Source organism: Camelina sativa, chromosome 13, assembly GCF_000633955.1.
Source record: "Camelina sativa cultivar DH55 chromosome 13, Cs, whole genome shotgun sequence".
In the NCBI taxonomy this organism is placed as follows: domain Eukaryota; kingdom Viridiplantae; phylum Streptophyta; class Magnoliopsida; order Brassicales; family Brassicaceae; genus Camelina; species Camelina sativa.
Window position 1 is genome coordinate 1608933 of NC_025697.1, and position 14673 is coordinate 1623605.

The 14673-nt window shown below is 37.5% G+C and overlaps 2 protein-coding genes and 1 long non-coding RNA gene across 9 annotated transcripts; 2 read left to right on the plus strand and 1 right to left on the minus strand.

Moving 5' to 3' along the window:
- Positions 534–6204, minus strand: LOC104734451. Of its 6 annotated transcripts, none has more exons than XR_759293.2 (26): positions 6118–6204; positions 5940–6013; positions 5747–5855; positions 5469–5654; positions 5132–5386; positions 4985–5061; positions 4854–4891; positions 4654–4718; positions 4449–4547; positions 4304–4349; positions 4023–4201; positions 3799–3933; positions 3538–3699; positions 3278–3423; positions 3025–3185; positions 2841–2917; positions 2608–2707; positions 2461–2514; positions 2240–2351; positions 1931–1987; positions 1767–1838; positions 1600–1694; positions 1453–1517; positions 1243–1374; positions 926–1121; positions 534–756 (listed from the first exon to the last, which is right to left on the minus strand). It is a non-coding gene; the product is annotated as an uncharacterized LOC104734451 (long non-coding RNA). The 6 variants fall into 6 exon arrangements; XR_759289.2 differs by adding an exon at positions 2093–2150 and having other exon boundaries at positions 2240–2514; XR_759290.2 differs by having other exon boundaries at positions 2240–2514; positions 4985–5034.
- On the plus strand, positions 9286–11009 carry LOC104737832 (NAC domain-containing protein 78-like). Its single transcript, XM_010458091.1, has 4 exons — positions 9286–9508; positions 9751–10019; positions 10244–10411; positions 10509–11009. The coding sequence occupies exons 1-4, from the start codon at positions 9286–9288 to the stop codon at positions 11007–11009; spliced, it is 1161 nt and encodes a 386-aa protein (XP_010456393.1).
- Positions 11715–14493, plus strand: LOC104734452 (NAC domain-containing protein 78). 2 transcript variants are annotated; one of them, XM_010454034.2, is made up of 6 exons: positions 11715–12084; positions 12181–12458; positions 12578–12772; positions 13094–13636; positions 13714–13831; positions 13916–14493. In XM_010454034.2, exons 1-6 carry the CDS (start codon positions 11916–11918, stop codon positions 14302–14304), a joined length of 1692 nt encoding a protein of 563 aa, XP_010452336.1. In that variant the 5' UTR covers positions 11715–11915; the 3' UTR covers positions 14305–14493. The 2 variants fall into 2 exon arrangements, with proteins under 2 accessions (XP_010452336.1, XP_010452337.1); XM_010454035.2 differs by having other exon boundaries at positions 11718–12084; positions 12581–12772; positions 13916–14490.

Below are 14673 nucleotides of genomic sequence, written 5' to 3' on the forward strand. Positions count from 1 at the left end.
TTGGAAACAAGATTTTGCGGTTTTGGCGGGAAAACATGATTTTGCGGTTTTGGCGAGAAAAACAAAATTTTGCGGTTTTGGTGGAAAAACGAGTTTTTACGGTTTTGGCGGAAAAATGAGATTTTACGGTTTTGGCGATAAAACGAGTTTTTGCGGTTTTGGAGGAAAACGAGATTTTACGGTTTTGGCGAGAAAGCGAAATTTTACGGTTTTGGAAGAAAGACGAGATTTTGCGGTTTTGGCGAGAAAACGTAATTTTACGGTTTTGGCGAGAAAACAAGATTTTGCGTTTATGGCGGGAAAACAAAATTTTGCGTTTTTGGCGGGAAACATGATTTTGCGATTTTGGCATGAAAACGTAATTTTACGGTTTTTGCGATTTTAGTGGGAAAACTAGATTTTGGTAATTTGCGGTTTTAGTGAGAAAACAAGATTTTGCGGGTTGTTGGGTGAAGAATTGAGATTTTAGGGTTGTATGTATATTAGAATTGAGAAAAAAATATTTTCTAATAATTTAATTAAAATAGGGATATTTTGGACTTTTACCAATTATGGATGAGTTTATCTCATCCAAACTCTCCAAAAAAAACTCATTCAGAAATTCAGCTTTTTTTTAGATGAGTTTTCAAAACTCATCCAAATACATAATCCAGTTCATTTCTTAATTGTCACTAAACGAACAATAACATGCATTTGCGTCCAGATACTGCGTCTGGTTCACCAAACGAACAACACCTGATTTGATCCACAGCAAAACTTCATACAACAAGACCATGCAAAAAAAAAAAAAAAACAGTCAAGATTTCAAAAATTCTTAGCTGAACATCATAAGTCTAGCAGATTATAAGAGTCATTCTTGAAACTCTCTCTCACTTGCAGTTTTGAAGAATAGAAGATTCATTCAGGAGATGAATAAGAGGGTTACCTGATTAGCCAAACCATGAAGTGGCACAGCTAAACAATATAATGTAGCTGCAGATGAAAGAAATGAAACCGAAATTGCACTTCCATCCTTGATGAAGAAACATCATAAGCCAACTTCTGCCCATCGGGAAGTTGATTCTGCCATCATACTAACATTGTATCCCATATCTCCAATATATTCAGCGATTGTGATATTCCTGGAGTTCACATTACAATAAAGAAATATATATATTAGCATCGTAAATTAAAAAGTTTTCCACTGGAAGATGGGAAATGGGCATCATCAAAAACTATTAAATCTGTATTCCTGAACATTACCTGTGTAAATCACGAGCAGCCACAGGGATGTTAGAGGTGTTAGCAACAAGTGTGGTACGTTTCATGACAGATTCCTCACGACCATCACAGGCAACGTCATTGTCAATTCTGGCCTTGTGGGAAGTCCATAACCTAATTCATGAGAAAACCATTAGATCAAATGTCTAAACTGTATGAACAATATGCAGATTCAGAATGAGAGAGATATACCTCAGCCATTTCACTTCCTCTCTCTCTCCACAACCAACATAGACAACAACATCGGAGTTGGAGTACTATGTATATAAGAAGAATTAGCTTGGGAAATTCAATATATCCGGTAATTAAGTGGAATAAAACCAGTGTGTCACAACTTACCTTGGAAAGTGTCTGACTGATAACAGTTTTCCCACTGCCAAAGGCACCAGGAACCGCACAGGTTCCATCAAGAAGAGAAGGGCATAAAGGACACGCTGGCAAGAGGAAAAGAAGGCAATCAACAACACACATTTTTACCATTGTTAATAAAAAAATTGAGTAATTACCTGCCCAGTAAGTAGAGGAGTATCGGCAGCAAGCTTTAATGCAATTGGCCTAGGCATACGTACAGGCCAGCTCTGACATATAATCAACCAAACCAAATTAATAAGTGAGCCAAATAGCATAAAATTTACGGTTGCAAGTAGAAAGATAAAAGACTCATACAAACCTGAAGCATGGTGTACGATTTCTTGATCCCTTAGAATTCAAGCTCTATCACTGTATCCTGGGAAATGAAAATAACCGACAAACAACCATGAGCAACAAGCAAAACATGATCTCCAACAGGGGAGTGATTAATACAAATTGATCAAGTTAGGCATATATTAACTCAAACATTAAAGGTAAAGAAACCCATGATGATTCAACAAAGTGTTCTCAAAGAAGGTCTGCATTCAAGAGTTATATATTTGATCATCAGAAAAGAAAAAAACTATTCTCAGTGTAAAGAGACATGCAGTCAAACAAAACACATTACCAGAATTGGTGAAAGTGGGAACTAGTCCCAAGGACAATCTTTGTCAAGAGCTGGGACAGAAAGAGGGATGTACACATTACTGAATATCCCGCAATAGTTTTCCAAAGGCATCCTGTGAGAAAGAACCGTGAGAAGTCATGCACAGACTGCATTTTGTAATGGTCAAACAAATCAGAAAACTTCATGTTAGGCAAGAATATAAAATCCAAGAAAATCTGAACTCCATATCGAAGATGATTTCCCAATATTCCTGGTCCAAGCTCCAGAGATATTGGCTGTAATAACAGGGCAAATTATATGTTAGCTACAGATGAATAACCCTAGAAAAACAAAAAAGAGAAAAGAAAGTCAAGATAAAGAGAACTCACCAACCTTGTGCGACCAGGATCATTAACAATGAATCCAGCTGCTTCCTAGTAAACCCAAAAAAATTTCAAGTCACCACAAGTTATTGTGTCTCCCTCCTGACTGCAAAAAAAGTTTGAACTCAGTTGACCATCTAAGACCATATGAACACTTCAATAGAGAGACACTTCAATCAAATCCTAAAAATTGTAAATGGAACAAAAAAAAAAACAAACAAAAAAAAGTGCATAACTACCTGTGATCCCCAGGCACGCTTTGGACGAGAGAAGTTGGCAAAGATGACATAAAACCCCACACCAAGATTCCGGAGACCTGAAACACCAGATTTTAACTAAGTTAGACCAATCCAAGAAGCAATAACAAAGGTGAAGTGAGGAGGAATGAGACAAAATTATATGAGAAGATGTAAAAAAACAAACCTCTTGTTTTAGATAGCTCAAGTAAGATCCCCACGATTGAAGAATGCTAACTAACGAGGCCATTTCATCACTTGGCCATATATTGATTGGCTGCGGCAGTGTTGCCTCCTGTAACAATACAATCTGCAGATAATAACACACTTACCATGGCCAACACGCACCTACCAGAAAGAGACATGTCAAAACAGATGGAACATTGTCGGATCCATAAGAAAAAGAAAACTCGTGAATATTAAGAGTCAGAGAAACAGACCTTGTTAGTTTTCAATGGAGGTCAATCATCTTTCTTGGCTAAGAGATCAGTGGCAGCTTTGAATGGCTTCCAGGCATGACTCTCATCAAACATCATACTCCAAAAGCAGTCTTCTGTTTCACCAAACTCCATAGGTCTCGTCTCAGCTACACAACACAGAACATCACAAAGAAGACAAATAAAAATCAATCTTACAAAAATCACCAAACAGAGACCAAAACGAAAAAAAAAAACAGAAGAAGCAAAGTTGGAAGGCAAACCGTGGAGGAGGGAGAAAGAGAGAAGCTGGTTGAGGAAGCAAGAAGGTGAACATGTAGCAGACACAACCTCTCCTAAGTTCTGGCTTCATACATACATGTCTCGATGGAGAAGAGCACCGTTGTCTGATTACAAGGAACTCTATTCACGGAAATATAATACCACTTGAATAAATCCATGGCATAAAAACAGAAAAAGATGAGAATTTGTAAACAAGAAGAAGAAGAACGGGAAGAGATAGAGAGAGTGAGATCAGATAGTACCAAGTTTATTTGTATAGGATGAGGTCTTCTAGGGTTTGGTCGTCTTTGCTTCCGCCTTAAGACCTGGTTTAGCAAAGCGTAGCTCAGATACTCATCCTGCAGCCATCACAACTTCACTAGCTCATCATGTACAACCTGCAACATAGCAATGATAAGCCACACTTGAGTCTAGATAAATGCTTCCAAGCCAACCACCAAAAAGAAACAGAGGGAAAAAATGGAACCTTGGCCACTAAGTTCGATCTGCAACCAGCCTCCTCAAATCCACCAGTTAACAGAACAAATATCTCGATTGGCTCCACCAGATATTAACTCACTCTGCGTGTGGAGATCGAAGACAGAAAGTTTCACCTTTTGGAGGACATGTGACATCTCCAACTGGTTTTGGGATGATCCACAGGGCCTAAAACAAACATGGTAAAAACCATATGTAACAAGACGTATGTTAAAAAATCAAACGAATAGTAAAAGAAGATGCAATTCAAGTATCGGGAATTATACTTACAGGGCATAAGTGTGTTGTCCACGGTTCTATGATAACTACCCAGAAGCTGCATCATATTCAACAACTCCACATCTAAATATAGGATTGACTTGAAACAAGTAACCAAAAAAAAAACAGTTAAGAAAAGGACTTTGAGATCACTTACAGAGATTAAGAAAAAGGATATTTATTTTCCATTCCATGGTTGTAAGGAAAACATGTTGGACGTTGAGCTCCAATCTACTACAAAAACAACTTGGCTATGCTGCAATTGAAACAATAATCATTGTAAAGGAGAACGAAGTTAGGATCTGATACAGTTAGCCAATAAAGCTAAATAACTAAGTACCTGTAGGATCTGATACATTTACCTTTTGGACTCCATAGCACGAATTAGCTAACACGAGAGTTGGCTCCTTCCAGGATCCACACACACCTTCAAGAAACATTCCAAACTCAGTTTATCCAGACAATAAAAATAAGAACACATGCTCGTTAGCTAGTTAAAGATATCCTATTAAGTATATCAAAATTTGTAACTTTCATTGGAATAGTGAACATGTTACATTACCTTTAGGAGGACATGTAACCTCTCCAACTCCACAAGACCTGAAAGTAACACCAGATGAAACAAGACGTATGTTAAAAAACCAAACGAGACAACGAGTAGTGAAAGAAGATCGATTCGGGAATTATACTTACAGGGAAAAAGTGTGTTGTCCACGTTTCTGCGATAACTTCTACCAAACAAGCTGCATCATATTCAACGACCTCCACATCTGAATAAAGGATTCACTTCAAACAGGTAAAGATAAAACAGTAAAAGGAAAGGAATTTGAGATCACTTACAGAGATTTAAGAAAAACGATATTAATTTTCCATTCCATATTTGTTGTTGCTGCGTCATATAGCGTGCAAGCATCATCCCTCTTTCTGTGAAGAAAGCATATTCTCCATCCTAGAGAAGCAACAAGCCAACAACATGCTCTGAAACTAGGTTTGGCCATCCCTTTGCTTCCTTTTAAGGACCTGCTTTAGCAAAGCCTAGCTCAGATACTTCTCCTGGAGCCATCACAACTTCACTAGCTCATCATCATGTACAATCTGCAACATAGCAATGATAAGCCACACTTCAGTCAAGATAAATGTTTAACCAAAAAGACACACAGAGAGAAAAAAATGGAACCTTGGCCATTGAGTTTGATCTGCAAGCAAGCAGCCTCCTTCCTCGAATCATGCACCAGTCAACAGAAGAAACATCTGGGCTTAGCTATTCACCTAGGTCCTTGTGATAGGTGTATCTTCAAAGGCCAACGACAGTCTTCGGTTACACCAAACTCCATAGGTCTCGTCTCAGCTACACAACACAGAACTTAAAAAAGAAAATAAAAATCAATGTTACAAAACCACACAGCAATAGAGATCAAAAACGAAAAGAAGAAGAAGCAAAGTTGGAAGGCAAACCGTGGAGGAGGGAGAAAGAGAGAAGCTGGTTGAAGGTAAACATGTAGCAAACACAATCCCTCCTAAGTTCTAGCTTCATACACATACACGTCTCGATGGTTCTGCAATCCTGTCCAAACAAAAAAAAAAAGGAGAACAGATGAAAAAGATGAGAATTTGCAAACACGAAGAAGAACGGAAAGAGAGAAAGTACCAAATTTTGATTGTTCTCGGAAGAAGAGGTCTTCTAGAGTTTGTCCCTTTGCTTCCGCATCACCACCTCTCATACTGCGAAGAAAGCAAAATAACCAAAATATCAGTCTCATTCCTATCTTAATCGTAACAATAAAGAAGAAAAAAAAAACAAACTTTAAGCGGATTTGTTAACTTACTCTGTTGTCTTTGTTGGAGCAGAACTTGAAGCGGGGACGAAGACAAGGAAGACCGTGTTGAATGAGTCGGGGGGGGGGGGGGGGNGGGGGGCTGTCAAAAACACCATCAAGCATCCATCAGTAGAATCATCATCAGATTGCCAATGAAAGAAGAATCTTCGTTAGTTTAGTAAACAAATCAATCAAAAAAATACGAACTTTTTATAAAATCAAACTCGTTTCGAATCAAACCCGAATTAACTCAGTTAATCAAAATCAAATCAAATTGATTCATAGATTTAGAAGAAGAAGGCAAAAAGAAATACCTCTGATTTGTATGTTAACCCTAGTTAGGTCACCGTAACAACGCTCTCTGTATCTTCAGATTCGTTCAGGCAGAACAAACATGCCTTTAATGCTTACCCCCTAGTCTTCGTAACAACGCTCTCTGTATCTTCAGATTCGTTCCCCGTCGACATTATAACGAACGCTCTCTCTTACTCTTTTTTTTTTTTCTCTATTTCAGGTGGTGAAGCAATAAAGTGAAGAGGAGAAGACAAGAAGACGTATGTGCTTATTTATATAGAGAGATGAGAACCCCCAACGGTTATTAATAAAACCAAATCCTATTTTTTTGTCAGCTTTCTATTTACAGCCGTTAGATGCAATTATAATTTTAGATCTGACGGTAGATAAACCATTAAAGAAAAAAAAAAGAAATAAATGAGATTATCAAAATTTGGAAATATCTAAAGAAAAAACAAAAAAGGAAAACCAAAAACTTTTTCCTAAATCCACGCGCTCTACGCGCACTCTCAAATAAGATTATCTTTTGGAAATCGTATCTTTGTCAACAAATCGTATCTTTTACAGCCATTAGATTAGATGTAAATGTAATTAGATTTCAGATCTAACGGTAAGCAAATCGTATCTTTTACAGCCATTATTAATGTTGAGTCATTGCTGAGATACCAAAAAGGTCCAAAACTACAACATTGCATCATCAATTCAATCCGAACCAACTTATCCAAACCAATTAGCTCGGTCCCTTTTCTTTGTGTCATTGAACCCGGTCCAATTTCATAATCTGCTATTTCAATATTTGTGAGTTATGCTTTTTGTCGTACTCAATAGTCAACACACATTGATCAGTGATCACCATATCTATTTGAAATTGACCATGATTTTTCCCCAAGAAGAGAGCTTTGCCCAACAACGAAGTGAGTACTTTCCTTCTTTGTGGATGTCCATGCTTGGATCATCAAGCTGCATATCGAAGAGATGGATACTAAAGGTGTTAAAGAGCTGCACTACAAACTTTTGAAGTTGAAAAAAACTCGCCTTTCTTTGAAGAGTTTCAGCCTTTACACTTGACACTATACGTACATGTAGGCCTGGACACTAATACCCGTTACCCATATTCGATTCGTTACTCGGCTCGTACCCGTCCCAAAAACAAGGGTACCCGCAACTTTAAGATCGAGTAAAGGGTATTATAATTATATTACCCGTGAGTAAGGGACGAGCATAGGGTATTCGTTTAATTTTCAATACCCGTCCTGTTATCCGTCCCTTTACCCGTTTTGTTACCCGACCCGTAAATACCCTTTAATATTTTGTATCATTACTAGGTTTGAACCCGCGGTACACTGCGGGACTATTTTTGTTTTTATTATGTTTCTAAAAAATTTAAACATTTTAGTAAATATGTGTATATTTATTTTTGAAATTATTATCATTAATATTAGTTATGTTTTTCTTTAAATATGTTATAAGTTAAAAGATTTATACCATTAAAAATTTAATAAAATGTATGGGCTGAAACGGTTGCGGACATGTATATACTTTCGTGGGTTTCGTAGGATGGTTAATTATTTTGTGAGTTTAAAATCTATAATATATGAAATAAATCAATATTTTTAGTGTTAGTTCAAACCGGTAATGTCAGCTCGGTTCTAGAACAGATTTAATGACTTTAACCTGCAAAAAATTATCCTACAAAACCCATGGGAGTATATAGTATGCACTCATATGTCTCGCTTGAGTTTACAGGATTAGGATATGTGAACATTTTACTAATTCAATTCTTCTAGTTTTCTTTTAATGGTTAAAACGTGATAATATGTGTTAACCCGCCATGTGAGGTTTGACCCGCAACAGATTTAATGATTTAACCCGCAAAAATATTATTACTCTGATTAGGAAGAATTTTTTTCAAGTTTAAGGAAAGTTATATATATTTAATGAATTATCAAATTAGTATTTAATGCAAATAGTAGTGGTTCCGATTTTTTTTGGAAAGTTGAGATTATTGGAGAATAATTGTTTTAAAAAAATAGGAAACCTTATCATAATTTAATAAATGGTAAATTATAAAATATAAATATTTAATGTTAATGGCATGATTGTAAATAAGTTGGAACTCCAGGATTTTTTTCATAAACTGCTGCAAAAATGTATATATAGATTATTTATTATTAATTTATAAATATATTGTAGAGTTAAAGTTAAAGCCTAAGTTCAACTTAGTCCAACTGAAATGATATATCTGACGCCCAATTGAATTAATCTTTTATTTTTATTTTTAAAGTTTGTAATTTTCTAATTTTTGGAGCTATATGTTGCATACATTTATAAATTTTTCCTTTTCGGATTTTGGAATATGAAATTATTATTGCGTTTATTGACAATTTTTTATCGGATATTCATTTTTCCGGATAAGGGTAAAGGGTCGAGTATTTAAAGGGTCAACTATTTTTTTCCGAGTACCCGTTATTTAAAGGTCGAGTACGAGTAATTTTTTTCTATTACCCGTTAGGGTCGGGTCGGGTAAAAGGTATGAGAAAATTCAAGGGTACCCGTCCCGTGCCCAGCCCTACGCACATGTAGTGTTACTTTTTTTTTTTTTGAGATACTGTAAAGTTAATGTTTTATTTACCGCACAAAACAACTCTGCACCCCAAAATAATGAAAAATAAAAAAATTACTGAAACAGAACGACAATAAATAAAAACCCAAATTCGAAAAAAAGTTGTTTATAAAGGTCTGCGCAGTCAGAAACCAAGTTTCTTGCGATCTAAGGTACTCTTTTCTTGGACTTTTCATATCATTCTTTCCTCTGTCAGTCAAAACCAAGAGAAAGAGATTGGGAAAAGTGATACAAGAACACAAGAACGGTTTCTCTCTTCAATGGATCGCGACTCCAAGAAACCTTGTGGAGCTTTGCCGGCGCCGAGGGAAGTTCAAGTGAACGCTGCGGCGGTGACATCTCTCGCTCCTGGTTTCCGATTTCATCCAACCGATGAAGAACTCATTACCTATTACTTGAAGAGGAAGGTTCAGGGCAAACCCATGCGTTTGGATGCTATTGGAGAAGTCGATTTTTACGAGCACGAGCCCTGGAACTTACCAGGTGAGATCTTCCGCTGTTTCTTGGCGATTTGATTCTCAAGGGTTGGATTTCGTGTCCTTTCAAGTTTGTGTGATCAGTGAGATAACTCTACGCGTAGGGTTTTAACTCGATGGGTTCTGGGGGTTTCAGTCGCTTTTGCTATGCTTACTTGAAATCTGAAGCATTTCTCGCAAATTCATGTTGTGGAATTGGTTGCTTGTAACTCAAGAAATGTAGTCTTTGTGGTTTTTTTGTTGTTGCAGAGCATTCGAAGTTGAAGACAAGGGACAAAGAATGGTACTTCTTCAGTGCCTTGGATAAGAAGTATTCATCTGGTACTTCTGTAAAGCGAGGCTACTGGCATGCCACTGGAAAAGACAAGGAAATCCGCGGAGGAGACGGTGAGAAGAGCATTGCAATTGGTATGATGAAGATTCATGTGTTTCACAAGGGGCGGCGTTCTTCAAACGGTCGGCGAACTAATTGGGTGATGCATGAGTATCGCCTCGCTGAAAATGACGAAGGCCTTCAGGTACTATAAATATTCTCTGTATTACATTCTTTTGAGTTGACTGTGTTTCAGGATCCTTATAATCTGTGTGTTCTTCCACAATCAGAAATGGTTTCTTATGCTTCTTGAATTGATTTAGACTTAAGGTGGCCGCTGCTTATGTATTATATAGTCTCTCTCTGTTTTCTTATTGTGTTGAAGGTCACTAAAACTGGATTATGTGACTTTGTGTTTATGGGAAGCAGGTAGATGCGTACGTATTGTGTAAAGTTTTCCGCAAGCAAAACCCTGGGGAACCTATTGAAAGCAGATATGCACCATTCGTAGAACAAGAGTGGAATGATGATGGTGAAAGAGCTGTGAGCCCTGTTCCAGTTGTTGTGGATGCCAATAGAATCAACGAGACTCAACAGGTTTTTGCTTCTTCATATATAGTCTGTTTTTTTTTTTTGCCCTTATGCTTTACATTGCAGCAAACGTGAACCGTAAACCTATGAAAACTTTGTGTAGATCGATGACAGCAACACGAAACTTGATGATGAGGCACTGAAGAGAGCACCAATATTGCCTTTTTGTGTCCTCAACAAACAAGCTCCAGTACTACTGCCTCTCTTCCAACACAAACGCAAGCGTCGAGTCGACTCTAGTGGAAACTCCAACAGCTCAAGCCATATGACTCAGGACCACTGTAGTTCCTCAACAGAAACGATTGTTGACACTGGTGCCGCTGAGCCTGAGCCGCTAACAAACTCAGAACAAACAAGTGTGCTTAAGAGCCGCCTCGGCAGTATGATCGAAGATCTGGGGAACAAACAAGAAGAAGCAGTAGCTGAAGAGGTACCTGCAACAACAAGGTCCATCACCAAGAGTATCCAGGATCTGATGAAGGAGAAGGACGAGATGGTTGTGCTCAGAGAGACGCAAATTCGTGAAACGATAGAGGCAGAAATATTGATAAACTATCTTGAAGATCAGATTAAAACGTTGCGAACAAAGGGACCATGCTCTTAGATGGGACAGATCACAAATAGTCATGTTTCTTCTTTCTCTTCTACTTCTTTTCGCATAAATCTGTAGACTTTTACTTAGTGGTCATGATGTGAGCTATGGTTGATGAATTGGGAACGATGTGAATCTCTCTGTTAATTGCACAGTTTAGCATCAAGTACTCCTGCTGTTGTACGGTTTGCATTTTTATCATCTAAAAAAAAAAAAATTAAGTTACCAATTCAGATAGAAACTTATCATCTTATTAAAAATGCAAAATATAATCTTATTAATGTGTTGTCTATATACTGTATTATATATTTATTTATTTTTGTTGGGATTACAAAATTGATGTATATATTTAGTAATATTATGATCAGTTCAAGGCTTTTTTGGATTTTGTATATTTGAGTAAGAAGATAATTTGTCAACGGAAAATAAATAGATTGAAAAAACAGATAGTTGCCATATCTCAACGACCTACCCTCAACTCATGTTTGGTTAGAATGTTCTAGAATCAGAAAATATTAGCTACGGTGTTGACGTGTCACCTAACTAGATTAGACCGTCACTAAATCGAATATCACCGCACCGTCACTTAATAGTTGCCTCCAATCTGTAACCTTCGTGGAAGATTTTAAAACCTTCGCTGCGTAATTTTTTTTTTTTTTTTTTTTTTTTTTTTTTTTTTTTTTTTTTTTTTTTTNTCTTTTCTTTTCTAAAGGTTTGGTTTTTTGCTTTTGCTTATTTCTAATGGCATCATCGTGATCGATTCATCTCTCTCACTCTCTTTCTTCTCTCTTCTCAATTTTTTCTCAATTCTTTTTTAAAAACCCTAATTTTGCGATATCTTAATTCTATCATCTAGTCTCGAAATCTGCACCCACCGGGTAAAAAACCCTAACTTTCTTTTTGGGTTCACCGATTTTGATGGGTCGTGACTCAGTGACGACGTCGCTTGCTCCTGGGTTCCGATTTCACCCTACGGATGAGGAACTCGTTCGCTACTACCTTAAGCGTAAGGTCTGTAACAAACCCTTTAAGTTCGATGCTATCTCCGTCACCGACATATACAAATCCGAGCCTTGGGATCTACCAGGTTACTCTCTCTCTCTCTTTTCTTTTGCTTTCTGGTTAGATCGAATTATAAAAATCTAGAATTGTGATTGATTCGATTGATTTTGTGTGTTTATAGACAAGTCGAAGCTGAAAAGTAGAGACTTGGAATGGTACTTCTTTAGTATGCTGGATAAGAAGTACAGTAATGGTTCCAAGACGAATCGTGCCACGGAGAAAGGGTATTGGAAGACGACTGGTAAAGATCGGGAGATTCGTAATGGTTCAAGAGTCGTGGGGATGAAGAAGACACTTGTTTATCACAAGGGTCGAGCTCCTCGTGGTGAAAGGACCAACTGGGTTATGCATGAGTATCGGCTTTCTGATGAGGACTTGAAGAAAGCTGGTGTGCCGCAAGTAAGGTTTCTGAGCAATTGGGTTTTGTTTTTTTTTTTTGATCTGAAAGTTTTTATCTTTAATGCCTATGGATTGAGTTATTGACTTTGTTGAGTCGTTTGTTTTGGTGGTGTGTGGAGAAGGAAGCATATGTGTTATGTAGGATATTTCAGAAGAGTGGTACCGGGCCTAAGAATGGGGAGCAGTACGGTGCTCCATTTCTTGAGGAGGAGTGGGAAGAAGATGCAATGACATATGTACCAGAGCAAGATGCTTTCAGTGAAGGATTGGCTGTCGATGACGATGTCTATGTCGATATTGATGGCATTGATGAGGTTTGTGTTACAAGTAGATTCTACCTCGTTCTTCAACAATATAGAAATTATTTCTCTTTTGAATACTTTGTAGTGTAAGAGTGATCAGTGATGTGGTTAGATAGATGGTGTGGAATACTGCAAATGCAAAAGAGCGATGAGGGGAGTGTTTTGTGTTAGGCTGAAATAGTATACCTGTTTAGATTTAAGATGAGGGATGGATGTTAGTTAGTAGGTCCTGGCATATTCATGTTGATATACATCTTTACATCTTCTTATTGTTTGTATTCGTTCATGATTTTATCTGTTGTGTGAGCGTCTGAATGTGATTTCCTTTCGCAGAAGCCCGAAAATCTGGTGATCTATGATGCTGTTCCTATTCTACCCAACTATTGTCATGGTGAATCAAGCAACAATGTTGAATCAGGCAATCACTCAGACTCTGGAAATTACATTCAACCAGGAAACTACGTTGTCGACTCTGGTGGCTACTTTGAACAACCAATTGAAACTTTTGAGGAAGATAAGAAGCCTATCATACGGGATGGTAGCATACAGCCTTGTTCTCTATTTCCGGAGGAACATATTGACTGTGGCGTGCAAGACGAGAATGCGGTGAATCTGGACTCATCCAACAATAATGTGTTTGTGGCTGATACATGTTACAGTGACATTCCTATTGATACTAACTATTTGCCTGATGAGCCGTTCATGGATCCTAACAACAGTCTTCCACTCAACGATGGTCTGTACCTGGAAACGAATGATCTCAGCATTGCTCAACAAGATGATTTTAACTTCGAAGATTATCTTAATGATTTTAACTTTGACGATGATGGTTTTACTCTTGATGATCCTGAATTAGATGCTCTCCTCGACCAAAAAGTAAGACTTGTGCTTTCAACGTGCTTAGTTTTTTCTGTATGTTAAAACTCCTCTTTAACTCACCTTTACACAAACAGCCTGCCCCTGAAGAATTGGAGAAGGAGGTCGCAGAAGGCAAGGAGATGGTGGAGAAAAAGGAAAGTGGTGAAGGATCTTCCTCAAAACAAGATGCAGATCTCACGGACTTTGATTCAGGTAACACTCAGATATTCATTGATTCATCGTAAAACAAATTATTTGATGATCGATTCTGACGCCTTCTGAAACTAAATCCTGCAGCTTCAAAGTACCCTTTTCTCAAAAAGACAAGCCACATGCTTGGAGCTATTCCTGCTCCATCTTCATTTGCTTCACAGTTCAAATCAAAGGACGCAGCAATCAGGCTACACTCAGCACAATCTTCTGGTTCAGTTCACGTGACTGCAGGTATGATCAGAATATCAAACATGACTCTAGCAGCGGATAGCAGTATGGGCTGGGCATATGACAAGAACGGTAACCTCAACGTAGTCCTTTCATTTGGAGTGGTCCAACGGGATGATGAGCCAAATGCCTCGGGAAGTAAGACAGGAACTACGGAGACAAGAGCTATGTTGATCTTCATGTTTTTATGGGTTCTCGTACTCTCTGTTAGCTTCAAAATAGGAACCATGGTCTCTGCCCGGTAATAGCATCAAAAGTTGAATCGTCTCAAAAAGACTTTTTTGGTGTTTGTATCTCTTCAATTATATAGCGTTTTTAACTCTGGCAGTGCTTTGCTGCTCAATATTTATTTTTTATCTTTTCAAAAGGGATTTTGTGTAGTCTGAAATTATCTTTAAGATTCCATACAAGTGAGTATACTAAGTCTTATTTTTTTTTCTGGTCGATGATGATAATTAAGTGACATCTTAAGGAAGCAAAAAGGGATATCGTTTCTGAGATTAAATTTAATCTTCCTTAAAGATTCGTTTCAAAAGCAGTCGAAGTTACATGTAATAGTCCATGCACGATTATTAACAGAAGGAAACTTGGCTGTTATTATTTACAAACTTACT

Bases quoted from the DNA above. Each gene is read 5' to 3' on its own strand.
- LOC104737832 (XM_010458091.1), top strand. From the start codon at position 9,286: ATGGATCGCGACTCCAAGAAACCTTGTGGAGCTTTGCCGGCGCCGAGG. The intron at 9,509-9,750 runs GTGAGATCTTCC...TTGTTGTTGCAG, and splicing joins CGAGCCCTGGAACTTACCAG to AGCATTCGAAGTTGAAGACA. The intron at 10,020-10,243 runs GTACTATAAATA...TATGGGAAGCAG, and splicing joins AAAATGACGAAGGCCTTCAG to GTAGATGCGTACGTATTGTG.
- LOC104734452 (XM_010454034.2), top strand. From the start codon at position 11,916: ATGGGTCGTGACTCAGTGACGACGTCGCTTGCTCCTGGGTTCCGATTT. The intron at 12,459-12,577 runs GTAAGGTTTCTG...TGGTGTGTGGAG, and splicing joins AGAAAGCTGGTGTGCCGCAA to AAGGAAGCATATGTGTTATG. The intron at 12,773-13,093 runs GTTTGTGTTACA...TTCCTTTCGCAG, and splicing joins ATATTGATGGCATTGATGAG to AAGCCCGAAAATCTGGTGAT.